The sequence below is a fragment of the Drosophila busckii genome, chromosome 3L (genome assembly GCF_011750605.1).
Source record: "Drosophila busckii strain San Diego stock center, stock number 13000-0081.31 chromosome 3L, ASM1175060v1, whole genome shotgun sequence".
NCBI classification, from domain to species: Eukaryota; Metazoa; Arthropoda; class Insecta; order Diptera; family Drosophilidae; genus Drosophila; species Drosophila busckii.
In genome coordinates, this window is record NC_046606.1 from 8,639,154 (window position 1) to 8,656,203 (window position 17,050).

The 17,050-nt window shown below is 45.5% G+C and overlaps 5 protein-coding genes across 8 annotated transcripts; 2 read left to right on the forward strand and 3 right to left on the reverse strand.

Moving 5' to 3' along the window:
* Positions 1-4: 4 nt before the first annotated feature.
* On the reverse strand, positions 5-6,336 carry LOC108600444. Its single transcript, XM_017988030.1, has 3 exons — positions 5,749-6,336; positions 3,682-3,878; positions 5-102 (listed from the first exon to the last, which is right to left on the reverse strand). Exons 1-3 carry the CDS (start codon positions 5,814-5,816, stop codon positions 11-13), a joined length of 357 nt encoding a protein of 118 aa, XP_017843519.1. The 5' UTR covers positions 5,817-6,336; the 3' UTR covers positions 5-10.
* Positions 6,337-7,029: 693 nt separating this feature from the next.
* On the reverse strand, positions 7,030-9,417 carry LOC108598502 (integrin-linked protein kinase homolog pat-4). The gene is made up of 5 exons (XM_017985173.2): positions 9,196-9,417; positions 8,788-8,953; positions 8,314-8,715; positions 8,110-8,253; positions 7,030-8,051 (listed from the first exon to the last, which is right to left on the reverse strand). Exons 1-5 carry the CDS (start codon positions 9,282-9,284, stop codon positions 7,506-7,508), a joined length of 1,347 nt encoding a protein of 448 aa, XP_017840662.1. The 5' UTR covers positions 9,285-9,417; the 3' UTR covers positions 7,030-7,505.
* Positions 9,418-9,523: 106 nt separating this feature from the next.
* Positions 9,524-10,122, forward strand: LOC108601044 (multifunctional methyltransferase subunit TRM112-like protein). The gene is made up of 3 exons (XM_017988935.2): positions 9,524-9,688; positions 9,747-9,848; positions 9,905-10,122. Exons 1-3 carry the CDS (start codon positions 9,611-9,613, stop codon positions 10,097-10,099), a joined length of 375 nt encoding a protein of 124 aa, XP_017844424.1. The 5' UTR covers positions 9,524-9,610; the 3' UTR covers positions 10,100-10,122.
* A 202-nt stretch (positions 10,123-10,324) lies between these two features.
* LOC108601042 lies at positions 10,325-14,786 on the reverse strand. 4 transcript variants are annotated; one of them, XM_017988930.2, is made up of 10 exons: positions 14,445-14,786; positions 13,257-13,368; positions 12,986-13,162; positions 12,756-12,928; positions 12,266-12,589; positions 11,840-12,090; positions 11,563-11,785; positions 10,900-11,352; positions 10,597-10,731; positions 10,325-10,542 (listed from the first exon to the last, which is right to left on the reverse strand). In XM_017988930.2, exons 1-10 carry the CDS (start codon positions 14,534-14,536, stop codon positions 10,338-10,340), a joined length of 2,145 nt encoding a protein of 714 aa, XP_017844419.1. In that variant the 5' UTR covers positions 14,537-14,786; the 3' UTR covers positions 10,325-10,337. The 4 variants fall into 4 exon arrangements, with proteins under 4 accessions (XP_017844419.1, XP_017844420.1, XP_017844421.1 ...); XM_017988931.2 differs by lacking the exon at positions 12,266-12,589; XM_017988932.2 differs by lacking the exon at positions 10,900-11,352.
* Positions 14,787-15,102: 316 nt separating this feature from the next.
* On the forward strand, positions 15,103-17,034 carry LOC108598789 (dynein regulatory complex subunit 2). The gene is made up of 3 exons (XM_017985532.1): positions 15,103-15,419; positions 15,477-16,352; positions 16,405-17,034. The coding sequence occupies exons 1-3, from the start codon at positions 15,228-15,230 to the stop codon at positions 17,011-17,013; spliced, it is 1,677 nt and encodes a 558-aa protein (XP_017841021.1). The 5' UTR covers positions 15,103-15,227; the 3' UTR covers positions 17,014-17,034.
* The last annotated feature ends 16 nt before the right edge of the window (positions 17,035-17,050 follow it).

Below are 17,050 nucleotides of genomic sequence, written 5' to 3' on the forward strand. Positions count from 1 at the left end.
TTCCTCTCTTTCAAAGGCACATTAAAAACGTTATGGAAGCCTTTAGAATTCCAGATCTGAGACTATGGCATATACTAGGCGCGTTTTCGCTGAGAAAGAATTCTGTAAAGGTTTTTTATTTGCTGCGCAGTTGATTAATGGGAAGCTATTTTTTAAGTAATTGCTAATTAAATTGCAAGTCAAGAACAGAAGCTCTAAAAATGTTCAATGTAATTAAATCCTTGTTCAAAATTTACTAGCAATTACTTAAATATTTTTCACAATGCACAAACTATTTGAATTTCTACATTTTGCAAATTTATTAATAATCAATCAATGCTTAATTTAATTTTCAATTCACTTCCGTGTTTGTTAACTGCAAACTGTTCACAATGGACACATTTCACTTCTTAAATCAATTGCGGATTCGCACGTGTGTGGGGTGTGTGGGTGGGTGGTTGGTTGGTTGGTTGGATGGAATGGGTGGCGCGTAATATTTAATGGCGACGTAACTGCGTTTGGGAAAATGCCAAATGGAAATTGTGAAAATGTGCGATCGCGCGTACAAAACTCTCGCCTCGTCGAGATCCAAGCGCCAACTTCGCAGCGCTCCAAATGCGCAACAGAAATTCAAACCAAACTGCAGAACTGCAGAACCTACGACAACGACAACAAATACAACTACAACTGCAACTGCAACGACGGCGACGACGACGGAGCGCAAGCTAAGAACAAGCATAAGAAAATAAAGGCGCGTGCATGTGTGTGTCTGTGTGTGTGTGTGTGTGTGTGTGTGTGTGTGTGTGTGAAAAGAGCAGGAAAATAGAATGTGGCATGGAGTAGGAAAAACTTTTGTAGCGCCGTTTGAGCACGAGACTGACTAGAGTTGGAGAAGCGCTGCTGTAGGTGGAGAAAGAGGAGAAAAGCAGTCTTCAGTCTTTAGTTCTTCTTCTTATTATTATTGTTGTTGCTATTCAGCTGTTTTTGCCTTTATCTTTCTAATCTGCCAGCAGCGGCAGCAGCAGCAAAAAAAAAGCAACAGCAACAACAACAACACGCATTGCCACTCTCGCTGGCTGCTTTTTTATTCGCTGCACTTTTCCATTTGCCCGTAACCATGCTCTTTTCCTGGTTGCTATTTTCAATTTCTATTGCCAGCAGCTGCTGCTGCTGCTGCGACGTCGCTGTCGACGCTGGCGTCCACTTCAAGTGCAAACTCCACTCAAGATCAATTTCACACACACAACGAACCAGCCACAGGCCGAGAGAGTAAAAGAGAGAGAACCGTTATAAAGTTTGCACTATCAATTGTGAGCGCGAGAGCGCGCAAGCAGACGTAGGAGAGAGCCCAAGTCAAGAACCTTTGCCCAAAGAGCGATCGCTTGTCTATTGCTGCATGTGTTTGCATGTGGGAGCGAGCGAGAGCGCGCGATTGCTCTACAATGCGGAAGTAAAATTATTGCAGTTGCTGTTGTTGCGGCTGCTGCTGCTGCTGTGGAAAGTGCCAAACAAGTTTTGGGCCAAAGACTTGGATGATCAAGCGGACGACACCCGCAACATAGCGGCTAGCTAAAAGTATAAATAATTTAAAAGTGACTTAGAACTATTTGAATAGTATACATTTTTAATGAATATAACTTCACTCAACTTCTATTTCTTGCCTCCCTCGCAGTTGAGTAGAATTTGTATTCAATAAAAATTATTCACCCAAGTGCTTTATGCGCACACACAATTTTCCCATTTCGCAACGGTCGCTGGCGCAACTGCCTCACACATTTTCCATGGCGAATGCGTGGCACAAAAGGGAAGCAACGAAAGTCAATGATCAGCGGCGCTGCGACTGCGCTGCGACGGCTAGTTTGCTATTTTTCCAACGGCAGCGAAAGCAGCAGCAACTGTAAATAACAAGAAACGCCAGCCAGCGAGGATCGAAAGCGAAAAGTCAACGACGTCGGGCCCAATGATTCGGCAATTCCTCGGCAGCAGCAGCAGCAGCAAAAGCCGAATGGCACGAACAGCAATCCCAACCACACGACCGACCGATCGCCCGCCCCCCCACCGCCTTCCAACAAAACGTAACATGTTCGATTGCATTTGCCCGATAAAACCTGATCTTCGCCAGCAGCGGACGGCCAGCCAGCCATAAGACACGCAATGCTGACGCCGCTGTCTCTGTCGCTGCCGACGTCGACGTACCAGGAAGAGAAAAATATGAAAATACCGCAGCTGCTGCAGGCGCTGATTGTGTAATCGCCGCTGTGCGCTTGTGTGCGTCTCAATGGGAGAGTGTGAGCGTTACTCTCTTTCTCTCTCTCTTTCTATGTGTGTGTGTGTGTGTGTGTGTGTGTGTGATTTTGAGTGAGAGTTGTTTGCTGTAAGGCAGCCCCTTCACCACAGCCACGTGGCCAGCTACTGCTGCTGATGTCTATTGCCTATGCTAATAGCTATGACCATGCCCACATTCTGACTTGCGCCCATTGCATTTCACTTATCAACGCAGCAACTGCGACTGGCAGCGTCGGCGGCAGCGACGATGGCCTGCTACTCTTACTCATTTTTTTGCGCGTTTTTATTTATTTATTATTTGTTGTTGTTGTTGCTTATTTCTTGACTAAGTTCAATGACTTGAAGCAACGTCATGGGCAGCAGCAGCAGCGACAGCAACAATCACAAAGTGGCGCAAATGCGTTTAGTTTTTATTATTTGCTCATTATTATGCCCCTGCTGCTAGATTCTTCAATTCTTGTTTACTTTGCACATTTTTATTTTTATTTGCTACTGTTGTTGCTGTTGCTGCCGCTGCTGCTGCTGTGTTTAGTGCTTGTTGTTGCTACTTAAGTCTTGACCGATAGCATTCAAGTTGTAAACAAACTGAGGCAAAGTCAATAGAAGCGATTATTAAAGTTGTAAACATTAGAGATTAGCAGCAGAGCAATGCAAATGAAGCTGATTAGATTAATTAAGTGTAAATTGTCAATGCCTATTATATAAATGTCAATTTATGTGGCATACTTTTGGGCAAATGTATTGAAACGTTTTAGTTGTCAGTCTTAATATTTGGAATTCATTTAAATTGCAGCTAAGAGATTAATAGATGAAAGCAGCTTACCGCAAGCATTTTAAAGCCTTTGCCTAACTGAACCGAGACTATAACGAAGCTGCAGCAATAGCAGCAACTATGCCACAACAAACGCCCGCAGCTTGTGCCAGAATCCCTCGTGCTCGCCACACAGCAATCCACCTAAGCGACACACATGTTGCCACACAACAGCAACAGCAACTGCAATAGGAGCCGCCCATAGTGCAGTTGCTCGCCTTTGGCAACGACTGCCAGCACTTTTATCTGTGTGTGTGTGTGTGTGTGTGTGTGTGTAAAGCCTAAACCGTGCACAAAAGACATTTTTAGGGCGAGCAAGGCATGTGCAATGTTTGCCTGAATGTCAGCAACCTCAATAAAATGTTGCGATTTGTTGTTGTGGCAGTCGTTGCTTTCCTGGGTCATGATCTGTTTCGTGAGAGAAACTGGGCAGCTATAAATAACAGAACACACAAGAGCCAAAACTAAAACAGAAAAGCTAAAACTGTAACAGCAACAGCAACAGCAACTGTGACGTTTGCCATGCGCTATAAATTATCGGCTGAGCGGGTAGTTCAGCAATTTGTATACTATACGCTTAATTCTATAAAAGATTGTCAGCTTACCCAATAGGATGTCACTGCTGGCAGAGTGCGAGCTTAGCGATGAGATATGACCATCCGAGGGACTCTGCGGCGGCTCACGCAATGGACTGCTGGGCGTGGTTGGTGGCGTGTTGATGCAACGCTGGCTACCCAAAGTTGCAGCTGCTGCTGGCTCGTTAGTTGTTGTAGGCGTGCCGCTGCCTACAAAGTAGTTAAGTCTGCAAGGTAAAGTTCATAGTTTAATTATAAATTCACTGTCAATGCCAAAGTTAATTGAATGCCAATGCACAAGGGCCAGCTGGATAAAAAAAAAAAGAAAATTAAAATGATTATCGGTCGTCGATAGTCTTGAGTTACCCCCCGGCCCCACAAGGCAGCGTAATTGATTGGAAAAAAAATGGCCATTCATGTTGAGTGCAAGCAACCCCAATGAAGCCCAACCCCCCAGCCAAGGCAATCTCTATGGACTGGCACACTTTGAAGCTCGTTATTATTGCTCGTAATTGGCCATTTTAGTTGCAGTCCAGCGCAGAATTTATTGAATATCGGCGCGACTGTGGGCCAAAGGCTAACCAACATTGATCGATAGCGCAGAGTGCAAGGGCCCTGTGGCAACTTCAAGAGCCAGCAACTGCGCAAAAGCGAACTTAAGAATTTAAAATGGCTTAAGTATTGATTTTTGTTTAGTTAAACGGTAAACACAATTAAGTTGCGTTTAATGTACGCATGCATTACTCATACGCACTGTGGTTGCTGCTCACATTACTCATACGCACTGCGGTATTGCCTGTGCAGGCTGTTGTTGCCGCTACACATTACGTGCTCCCCAGGCAGCCACAAAGCCCCAGCTTGCTTTGTGGCATCCTCTGCATTTGACAGCAGCCAAAGTGGCAACAAAGGCAGCAACAGCAGCGAGCAGCGATTGAGACTTAGCCATACCCTGTTAACTTTTAAATGAAAATACTATTCAAATGGTTGCTTAGAAACTCTGCATGCCCCGTTTGAGATTCTGTTTGCATACCAAAAATCAATATGCCCATCTCCCCGGACGCAAGTTGTTTGTATAGCGCACAGCTCCTGCAGCTCTGCTTTGCCCTTTTGCTGAGCCCTGTTCAATGCGAGTGAGCATGTTTGATGTCCTTTGCTGCTGCTGCTGTCGCTGTCGCTGCCGCTGTCGCTGCCGCTGAACTTTATTGCATTTTTGCCTTTTGCCCATTACTTAGGCATTTGGCTTGAGTGCCTTTCCTCCCCCCTCCTTTTGCTGCTTGTCGTGCCTTGTCTAGCTTGTAGTTTGCTTTTACAATATTTTCACGTTGTTATGCACTTCACACGAGTGCAGCATCCCAACAAGAAGTACTCAGCACATAGATTCTAGTTGCTGTTGCTGCTGTTGCTGCTACTGCGGGCTGTTGTCACAACATTTTCGCTTTTCGCTGCGATACTCGAAAGCACAAGTGAAATATTTGCCCATGTGGCGTTTTACTTAGTTTTGTGCCCAAGCACTCGACTCTGCTCGAGAAATTGAACTTTTGATTTATGCAACGGGGAAAATATCGAGCGAGCCAGCGAGCGAGTAAAACAGGAAAATCTCATCATTTGTTATGCAGCAGCATCTCCGGATGCCACTTGCTTCATGTCATTTTCACATTTGCACCCGTCAACGCCAGTGGCAGCGTTAGCGCGTGGGCGTGGCAAGCCGGCAAACAATGGCAGCAACAACAATAACAATGGTGCAAGTAACTGCGGCTTTTCTATGCTGTATGGCTTGCCGGGCCAGGCTAGGGCAGCAAGTAGGTTAGTGGCTCACTCGTCAGCCCCAAATGATGAATGATGAGGAGCAACTGCAGCAGCAGCAGCAGCAGCCACAGCCACACACTCGCAGCTCCTGTAAAAGTTTATGGCAACTGCCACAAAAGGCTTGTGGCAGGCAGGCTGACGGGCTGACTGGCTCACTCGTGCCTCGACAATTGTTTGGTTAATTAAAACAGCAAAAGCGTGCTGGGCTGGTCACATACTATAAATATAGGCCAACGCAAGTTGGTGCCCATGTGTGCTATTTATTTATGCATTTTTTTTTCGCATACTAACCTGGTTTGCAGTTGCGATTGTTCTTGCTGTTCGTTATGATTCAAACGCTTTGTGTTTGAATACTCCATGGATTGCCGGCCCTCAATGGGGCTGGCTGTTGTTGTTTGCTGGCACTAAAATACATTTAAACAGCTGCTGCTGGTGCGCTCGGGGGCAACGACGATAAACAAGAGCGGGGGCAACAACACCAACAACTTCGACGACTGCGACAGCGACTTCGTTAAGTACGCCTCACGGAGAAATTCCAATCGAAAGGCGAAACTTTTATGCGCTGCGCCTAAAAGATGCCATGCAACTTTTCCTTTGACACTTTCACTTTGAGTTTAGTTTTGGCCTCTTTAATATAGTTTAACATTAATATTGCTGCTAGTGACAGCTTGCCGTTTGCTGCTTAATTATCGTTGCACGTTTTATTGGATTTTTTGGGGTAATCGGCATAGCGGAAATAATGTTGTCGCTGTTTGTTGGTTGCACTCATAACTGGCATATAAAACTGTAAATCGGCTTTTGGACACTGCAGCGCGTGGCATGCTGCTGCCTGCTTTTGGAGACCGAGCGACCAGCGAGCCAGCAGCCTCTGGGCCGAAAAGCACGACGACGACAGCAGTAGCGGCAGCGGCAACCAACGACAATGGCGACGACAGCGGCAACAGCAATGCCAACGACAACAAAATGCAGTAAAAGTTGTTGTTGTTGTTTTTTTTTTCTTTTTTTAAAGCTGCGTCACACACACACACATGTATCCGCGTCACAGGATGTGGTGTTAAGCGTGCTGCAATCACATGGTGCAAGCTCGGCGCAATTGCGGCAACAACAACGTAGCCGCAAAAACATAAACAGAGAGTCAGCCGCAGCGCAAAGCCGACAAAACTTCCGAGAGCGCAGCAGCAAGAGAAAGTTACTCAAAGGCGCAGCGCAGTTGAGCAGCGAGAATCCATAAAGCACTAGAATACATAAGAAAATATAAATAATTTCATTAGATTAATTAAAATAATTTCATTATATTAAACTACCAGCTTACCATAGTTAGCCTAATTGCTCTCTCTCTCTCTCACTCTCTGGGCTAAAAGTTTGCGCTCTCGTGTTGCCGGTTGGCACTCACTGCACTGAAACTGCGCTGCGCTGCTTTCGCGCTGCTCACGCTCTGCAGAATCGCATGCACATTGTAGGAAATCAGGTCAGGGCCGTTTCTTTCGCATTCCTCCAAGCTTGTCTTTTCACACAAAAGATACTTTCGTGAGCAGCAAAAGCTGTCGCGGCAAAGCTTTAAGAGTTTACTCGTTGTAGGTACACAAATTCGTTTAATTATTAGTAACAAATATATATTGCTGTATAAATACGTACTTCAAAAGCTTAACTGTTAATGTTTGTTTGTATAAATCAACTTAAAACGTATACAAAATCGAGCACCGTCCAAATATCATTTAAACAAAAACATAAACAGGACATAGTATAAAATACAAGTACACACCACATGTACGAGAAAGACACATAGAAAGAGAGAGAGATGGATAAAGAACACAAAAGTTTGCTTAAAAGCTTTTACAATTTGAATTTGGCGCGATACTTGTTTGGACTATAAAGTTTTAGGCACTTGCGGTTAGCTTTAGATTCAGATTAAGTTTCAGTTATTTAACACAAGTAGTTATCATTAGAATTAGTTGGCAAAACACAACTTTCTCAAATTTGTAAACAGGCACATTTTGGCTTCATAATTTCGTTGCAGTCATGAAACAAGTTTTTTTCATTTTGTTAGCTTAGCGCTTCATCTTCTCCAGAATAGGCACCACCATATCAAACTTGGGTCGCTTGCCAGGATCCTCATTCATGCAAATATTTATAAGTTTGGACATGTGTGCGGATGTGCCTGGCGGTATCTTGACACGCAGGCCCTCCAGCGCAATCTTCATGCCGCACTCCATGGGCGACCATTCGGCAAATGGCACCTCACGCGTTGTCAACTCCCAGATCAGCACTGCAAAGCTCCACATGTCCGATGCTTCCCAGTTGCGATCTGCTGATTTGCGCTGCAACGCCTCGGGCGACATCCAAGCTGGCTGATAGATGCGTCCCTTCTCCTGGAACGAAAACTTGGCATCACCCATATTTATGCGCGCTGTCAGATCATCGTCAATCATAACATGATGACTGTTCAAATGATATGTGGGTATGATGCGCTCCAGCGAGTGTAAGAACGCCATACCGCGTGCTATGTCCAAGGCAAAGTGCACTGCCTGAGTAGTATCCACCACAACACCCGAGGCGCCGTGCAGCAGATTGAAGAGCGAAGACCGTGGCATGAACTATAAAGAAAAAGTACATTTTAATAGGATAAAATGGTTGAGAGTGACTGTAGTATACCTGACTAATAACCACTAGATTTGGAGGCGAGTTGCAGGCGCCAATGATGGGCAAGATATTGGGATGCGAGAAGATGCGTAGCTTGGGGAACTCTTCGTTAAAATCACGCGATATGCGCGAGGTGCACTGACGCACTGCTAAAATCTAAAATAATCAACATTAGTATATATTTAACAAAATGTATGTATGTTTGCTCCTGCTTACTTTGGCTATAACGTCATTCTTCTGCCAGCGTCCTCGCCATGTTTCTCCTGAGGGCGTTACTGACAGCTTCGTGTGCAAGTCCAAGTCTCCCATACTGATGCCCTTGAAACGCGACAATGTTGCATCGCGTGAGCGTGTCTTCATGCCCAGCCAACTCTGCTCCTTGAAGCTAATGATCTTCATTTCCTGTCCATTCTTTTCGGCCAAATCCTGCAGGCGCTTGCCCAGGCTGGGCTTGGCCTTGTCAATCGGCGTGTGACCATCCTTATTGGCAATAGTTACCAAAGCGCCGGCACTTAGCAAGTCCTCGCAAATCATATCGTAGCCCCAGAAGCAGGCGTAGTGCAACGGTGAGTTTCCATGCTCATTCACAGCGTTTACATCAGAGCGCTCACGCAACAGCTGTGGGAGTCAAAAAAATAAATCAATATAACAAGTAAAACGTTTGCTTATCTTGTTCTGTGCACAATTTACCATTTGCACAACATCACGGTGTCCGTGGGCGGCTGCCAGATGTAGGGGAATGTCATCGCCCATGTTGGTGGCATTGACTCGGGCACCTCGTTGTAACAGCGTCTCAACCAGCTTCGTATGTCCCTCTTTGGCCACCCAATGCAGTGGGCTGAAGCCATGATCATCACTACAAATAGGTTGAGACACACGCACACACACATGTAAGCATAAATATTTCAATGTATTGGTCAAATTGTTTACACAACATATGAATAAACCATGACGTCACTTTATCGACGCACTTTGAATTGCTTTTCCTACATTATGCACAATTTATTTTAAGCAATTCAAAATTAGAATAAATCCAGTTTATTCAAGTGCCGTAAACAAGAAAAAGCATTGTTTAATTTAAATTAAGTTCACTTTTACCCCAAATTCATATCATGCTCGGTCTCATCTAGCCAAAGGCGCACTTGAATCGAGTTGCCCTCGCGACACCAGTGAAATATATCCTCCATAACTGCACTACACGCGTTTATTATGCACTTTATTAACGTTTATTCTAAAAATTGCACTTAAAAAACATTTATAAACGCTTAAAAACCGTAAAATTGCAGCAGTTGTGTTTGCGAAAGACCTGTTGTGTTAGCTGCCTACGAAAACTTATCGATACTTAGAATCGATACTTTAAAGTGTGTGCCCAGTCGCTTTAATTTAACAGCTGTTGTGCACGCGCTGCCTTGTGAATTCCAAAAACGTGCATTGAACAAGCCGAATTTGTTTTTGTCCAAAATATCTATAAAAATAGTTAATTATTAATAAAGCAGACCCCCTTGAATTAAAAATGAAGCTCAGCACTTATAATTTTCTGACGTCAATGGCCATTAAGGGTGTCAAAGTGGGATATCCACTAAAACTGAGGGTAAGTTGCACTTCGCCTTGTATTGATTCTTTCACAACTGCCTCTGAACCGTTTACAGATAACAAAAAAGGACCTAGTTGAAAGCGAATTTAATCCAACATTTATAGAGCGACTGCTGCCAAAGCTAGACTGGTCAGCTGTTCATGCAGCCGCACAACAGGTAGGTGGACAAATTCTACGCTAGATTAGAACAAATTGACAAAACATCTGTTGCAGGCGGAACTGGCCGATGACATTCCCGCGGAGCAACCAGAGAATATTGCAGAAAACGAGCTGCTTATGCAGAAACTGCATCATCTGCTTTTTGAAATTGACGTGCTTGAGGGAGAGATGGAGTGCCCAGAAACGGGACGTGTATTTCCCATAACGGACGGCATACCCAACATGCTGCTAAACGAGGATGAAGTTTAATCCAAGCCAGAATGTTTGTTATTGATAAGTTAGCTTTATATGTTTTATAATATTCAATTATATTTCGAAATGGCAAAGTTTTCATAAAAAATAATGTGATTGGAGCGTGGATGGAATATGTGCATTTGTGTAGATTATGGAGTATGTAGAAAATTGAAGTCTGGTAGTTGGAGGGTGCTGGGTTACAGTAGTCACTACTCTAGTATTTGGCACTAGCAGAGACATCTTTGGCTTAGTACTAGTTGCATTTAATGTTTGCGTTTTGGCTCTGCGCATAGATGCTGCCTTTGGCCAAGTCCTTCTTGGCGCCCTTGCAGAGTTCCGAATTGCGTCCACCTGGCTTATAATTCCGCTCTGTGGAGAGCAGACTGGCGTCCGGTCCGTGAGCCGTAGCCTTCTGGCTGAGGGCAGTATTCGGTCCATTCCAAGTTACATAGTCAGCACTGCGAAATTAATTTATAAGTTATATAATCTATATAGTCTAGCGTTGGGCTTACAGCAAAAGATGTTCGTCGGCGCCTTTGCTCAGCTTTGAGTTGGGGCCCAGACTACCCATGCGTTCGATAAGCGATTGAAACTCGGTGGACTCCGAGCCCTGTGAGTTGTCCAAATGCAAAGAATGCTGACGTTGTCTAAAGAGAAACATTTTTAGCAGGTCAAATGGATACTCAATGGGCGATGACAGTTAGTACGACAACATGCCTTAAATACTAATTGTTAACAATAGCTAAGGGACACTACTTTAAGGTTCAAAACATGCGTAACGGCACACAGAGATTAATATAGGTAATGGGGCATACTTTAGTGAATCGAATTTGTCGCGAGCGCGATTTTCGATTGCCTTCGTTATGGAGCTGGCCGAGGACGTCACTGATGTCGTATAGGAGGAATAGGTGCTAGCATTGCTATTCGAGCCATGCAGATAGCCATTGATGCTATAGTTGTTGTTGTTATTGTTGTAGTTGCTGTTGCTGCTGCTGCGAGCTGCAAAGTCGCTGCCAACGCAAAATGAACGTGCCAGAATGCTTTTGGTGGTCAAGCGCTGAAAGCGTGTGGGTGACTGGGCGGGTGAGGCGGATGAGCATGCGCTTGAAATGGCTGAAGTAGTGGGCAATGCTGGCTCCTTAACCTCAAACGGCTCCTCTAGCTCCTGGCTGGGTGTCTGACTAGCTGGTAATATGATCTGCGTGGTGGCAGTGCTAGGTGTGATGACATTGATGGATGGCAATTGGCGATGTTGCTTATGTGGCTTGCTGTTAATGATGATGATGATGACAATGATGATGATGGGGGCGAGGCAGCGCACGTAGCAAACAAGCAAAGGTAATTGAATGTGTTTGTGTTTGTTTTGTGGCAGCAACAAAATTTTACAGAGAAAATATGCAATCGATTAACAAAGCGGAGCTTAAGAGAACAAGCAGCAGCTGCAGCTGAGACTCGATTTATACTACAGTACTACATACCTGGCTGGCACCACACCATCCACCTGCTCCACCGTTAGCGTCTGGCCGCAGTCCAAGCTCATCTTGCTAATCGCCGCATGCTGCTGTTGTCGCTGCTCATCCTCATCCTGCACTATTTGCAAGATTTGTGTTGCACGATCTTCTGCATAGTTGACAGACTCCAGTGCCATGAGTATTATGCGCTCCGGTATCTGTGGATACTTTGCTTTGAACTCCAGCTCCACTGCAGAGAGTAAATGATTAATAAAATTGAAGGCGCTATTATGGGTTGACCTACGGTTGGTCTTCTCCTCAGCGCTGCATTCCTTGGGGCGCAGCGGTATATGCTGTGTAGCCAGCTCCTGTGCTGCCTGCTGTTCCTCCGTAAGTTGCGGTGGGCGATTGTTGGGTCGATGTGGCTGCATATCGCGTTTGATATAGCCCAGTGTCTGAAGCTTCTCCGAAGCAAATTGAACATTGTTATCCGCATTGGCCAACACGTCGAGTAGCAGCATTTCATCCGCCTTGGGAAAAATGTTCTTCATGTATCTACATGGGAGGATGGTATTACATTATTGTAATTGATTATAAGCTAAACAATTAAGATAAAAAAAATGAAGACAGGTACAAAAAACGAGCTGCCCTTAAAGGTATGCTATATATTTTAATAAATAAATGCAAGCGAGCAAACTATGCCATGCTAAATTTGAAATCCACAGCCCACCTCAATTTCATTTTAGGCGACGAGTGCGGCCTGGGCGAGCTGCGCAGCTGCGGCGAACCGTGCACTGACATCGCCGGCGGACCACTTTGCATACTCATGAGACTACCGATGCGGCCGCCTGGCAAAGGACTTGCCGTGCGTGAAGTAACTGTAACGCGGCTGGCGCCCAAGTCCAGGCGGCGCGCCGGTGGAGTCATATAGAAAGCAGAATTGCTGTGGAACAGATGACGGTCGGCGGGCGGTGTGACAAACGGGCCGGGCATCGTTACCGGATGCTTCTCCACCTGCAAGGCGCTAATGACGACAGCCTCGCTATTGTAATAGCTAGATCATGAATGTGAATGTATGTGTGTTAGTGTGCGTGTGCATGATATAAGTGTGAGTGAGTGCATAAGCGGCAGCGTGTGTATTAGAAGAAGAGACAAAGACAGACAGAGCACAGAATTATAAGCGAGACTTGGTGGGAAGTTGAAGTCGACTGCAGGCTTACCGCTTGAGCAGCAAACGGATGTGATTCTCATCGGCCGTGGGGAACATGTTTTGAATCTTGCTAACCACGGCATGCGTATCGAACTGGCTAAAGGACGTTTCCTGTATGGTGGAACGACGTGACAAATGCGACGCCAAGCGCGCTCGCTGAAACGGCAGTGGCGAAGACATTTCCTGCAAAAGTTTCAATTGTTAATTTGCTGTGTTTGCTTAGAGTGTTTACTGTAGTACCACTAGTTGACCACGCGAGGAAGTGGACAGCAGCGGACTGCTGGAGAGATTGTGCAACGCCGGCTGCTGACGCTCGCGTTCCTGAAAGGCGCGCACTGCCGTCAAATTGTTGCTGGGGTAGACCACATGAAAGGGTGAGCTGTGATGGGAGCTTTGTGCTGGCACGTTGCCAAGGTGCTGTAATTAAAATAAATGTATGTGCATTAAAGGAAAGTAATAAGCTAATTACTACTATAACCTTTCGAGTTAATCGATTGCGGTGTCAACTCACCTGCATGGCAATGGACTCCGTGGAGCAGCGCTCATTCTGCAACTGTTTGTAGTTGCGCGGCGGGCGTGGATCCTCCAGCTGCATGGCCTTTGTCAGATAGTTTATGTAATAGCTGCCAATGGACATAAAAAAACCTTTTAGTCTGTCTGCCAATTTGGGTTGTATCATAAAATTGCAAATCAAGGGCCATAAAAAGAAACCCAAACGCAAGCAACAGCCCATGCCTCTGGCTGGGGTTGATTTTTATGAGAATGGTGGTGAATTTGCCACATATGGAGCAGCATGAAGGATAAGAGGCAAGGTAAGCGCCTAAACAGCGACACGTGCCAAAGTAGCTGCCAAAAAGGCGAACGTCAGTCGTCATCAGCATTTGACAGCTAATTCTTAACTCTGATTGCAGCAGCAGCAGCAGCACTGCAATGGAGTCTACAGCACAAGTGGCTACTTGAGCTTAACGTATGACAAAGTCATTGCACACAGACAGACACGCATGCATACAAGCGTAAAGTTGTGAGAGGCGCATAAGTAGCTTGCTTAGCTTGCGGAAGTGACACAATTTGTGCGCCTAAATGAGGGCAATTGTCTATGCTCTAAGGCGCCAAGCGGCAACTTTGTCAGGCTTGAGTGGCGCACTGCTTGCTGCATAATCAGTTTACATCAAATATGCCGCTAAGTCGCAGTGTTCAGGCAACTTGAGAAATTATTTTAAATGTTAGATTAACACGAAAAGCTTTTCATATAAATTGCTCAAGAGAATATTATATGTTGAGCTGGCAATCAAACAATTCTTAATTAAATGCCTCTCAAGCTACTATCAAGCATACTCCACTTAAGCCCTTAGCTACTGTTTGCATAATGCCTCATTATGTGCTTAGCTTATCGTAATTTATGCACGAAAGTATCTGCAGCTATTTTTAGATAATCACGCCCAACATACATTTGACATTTTCCTGTGCCGCCCAACGGCCATCAATTGGCGTGTCCTTCGGCGCTGACGAGGCCACCACACCACACAGCACACAGCACAAAGCATGCAATGAGTGTACAATGTTGACTGTACTGTTGCCATGTAGCATGCAACATTGCGGCGCCAAGCTGCACGTTGCCTACGCGACTCTTTCCTTAAGAATGTCTCGGCTCTCGCACAGCATGCATAAATATTTAAAATACTTTAAATTGAACTCTTACCAGTTGCCCGTCGTCTGATCGTATTTGCAGTCCCAGCCTGGCGGCAGCTTCTGATAGCCGCCCTGGCTGCTGGCGCCACCTGCATCGCTCATATTGTACAGATATATATATTTTATATATTCTTTGCGTATTTATGGGTATTTAAGCAGGTATTCGCAGCTTGTTTGGCAAACTGTCTGCAACCCCGAAAACTTTTACGAATGCTGCCCTTGCCACTTCAAGCTTTTGTAGTGCTGACTGCCACTGGGGGTTGAACGCCACCACCAGAGCGCAATATACACAAATACAAACACACACGCACACACAGAACCGCACAACAAGCAAAGTTATTTTTGTTTACAAGGCGCGCACAGGCCGGGTACAAAAACAAAAAATAACAAATCACACGCACACAAAGAGAGCAAAGCCAACACAGAGAGAGAGAGCACTACGCCTGTATGTGTGTGTGTGTGTGCGGCGTGCCGTTAGTGTCAATAATTTTATATCCTTTTATGCTCGCCCAAGTTCTAGCGCTGCCAACGAACAACGAACCGCGCGTGCCAAGCGTTAAACGTCTACTGACTGAAAGTTGGAGATGCTGTGTATATGTGAGGAAGCTTTCTCGTTGTGTTTTTTGGCACCCAAGCTCTAGTTGTTTGACAGTGTTGTAAAGCGTGCGCAAGCTTTAGTTAGCTTTGCTTTAGCAGTTAGCTTACAAGTTTGAATATAATCACACTTTAGAGTACAGTCGGAGCGTTTGTTGGAAATATATATATTTTTAAAATTGAATTACATATTTGAAACATGTCGGTTGCTATTGGCGCTGATGGATTGCCAGAGGTGCGCGTCACGCGCATAACGGAAACTTATTTACAGGATGCGCTGGACGAAGAGGAGGTGCAGGGGCCGCCAAAATTGACCAAAAAGGAGAAGAAGGCAATGAAAAAAGAGGCGAAGCGCTTGCAGGAAATCGAAGATAGGAAGCTAGTGCTGCGTGTAGGTTTTCAAAATAACGTTGAAACGCTCTGGCTGAGTTTCTTTTATTTTGTTTAGGATGATCTGCGTCGTGAGCTGGAGCTGGGGCGCAAGATGGAGGTGCGCGGCATGGATGAATGGTCCGCCATGTGCGAGGAGGTGAAGCTGATTGAGCTGCGTCAGGAGATTGTCATCTGGGGTGAAAGGTCACAGCGCATAATCGATGCCAAAAACGATCACATCAACATGTTGTTGGACGACATGGCCCAGACGCAGGAGCAGCATTCACGCAGCTTTGGCAAGACAGTGGAGTTAATAGATCACATTAGCAATTGCTATCACGCCATGCTGGACAGCTGCAAGCGGCTGTACGAGCGACAGGTGGAGGATTTGCTCAAGGAATTCTACGACGAGGTGCATCTGCGCACTGAGGAGGTGGAGAACATGCACAACAACAGCGAGAACATAATACATGCCACCAACATTTTGACACGCGATCAGCTTAAGCTGGACTATACAATTTATTTGGAGCAGCGCGACGATTGTGTCAATAGAGAAATCGAGAATCGTTTTCAGATACGCGATCAGGTTGTAAACAAAATGAGTGAAATGCAGCATCAGCTGAACACCTTTGTGGACTCGCTATATAACACCGACTTGGATGCCAACAAGTATGAGCGCATACGTCAGCTAACTGAGCGCCAGGCTCAGTTTGTGGATGAGGTAAGGAAACTTAATGTGGAGGAGATGAAATGCTTGTCCACACACGGCGAGCTGCAGCGTGATATTCTACGCATTGAGACCGAAGACAGGGCTACCATCAATGATCTGCGACTGGAGCATGAATATTTTACTAATGTGCGCAAGAAGATTGAGGAGCGCATGTACATCGATCGTCACACCACGCACGAGAAGCTGCGCATACTCACCAGCGAGTGCTATGCGCTCTCCAAGGTAAGAACACACAATTAACTGAGCGTGTCTCTCTTGCTTACATTTCTTTTAGAGATTCGAGAAGATCGTCAAGGGCGGTGAGCTGCTGCTTGCCTTATCCATTACCTGCCGCAAGCTGCAAACCGAATCGGAGAAGATCATTGTGGGCGGCGAAATAGTCGATGACGTTGATGTGGGTGAATTGGATGATAATTTCACCATTGAAACGTTGAGCATCAAGGACCATGTGGACATTACAGAGGAAGAGCTTGTTGAGTTGAATCGCTCGCTGAAGAACTTCTGGCGCCAGCAGGGCATGGCTCAGGCTCAAAATCTCTTGCTGCTGGAGGAGAAGCATCAGCTAACCGAAGAGAATCAAGGCCATATTGATTTCATCAAATCCATGTCCAAAACCGATGATGCTGAGACTCTGCGCAGCGCCTTAAGCGTCAGCTACTGCGACCAGCCGACGCCTTTTCTATTCGATACGGAATGTCGCGGCTTTAAGGTCAAGGTGAAGCAGGAGTCGGCCACACCGGGCAAGGATGCCAAGCACCAGGCGAATACAGCTGTCAAGCATCTCATGCTGGGCACAAGACCTAGCAGCTTACACAGCAGATTAAGCAAACATAGCCGAAAGTCCAATGCGCCTAAAAAAAGTGTAAGCGCCAGAAATGAATAAATGTGTTGAATTATGAAAAAACTTGTTTTCGATTATA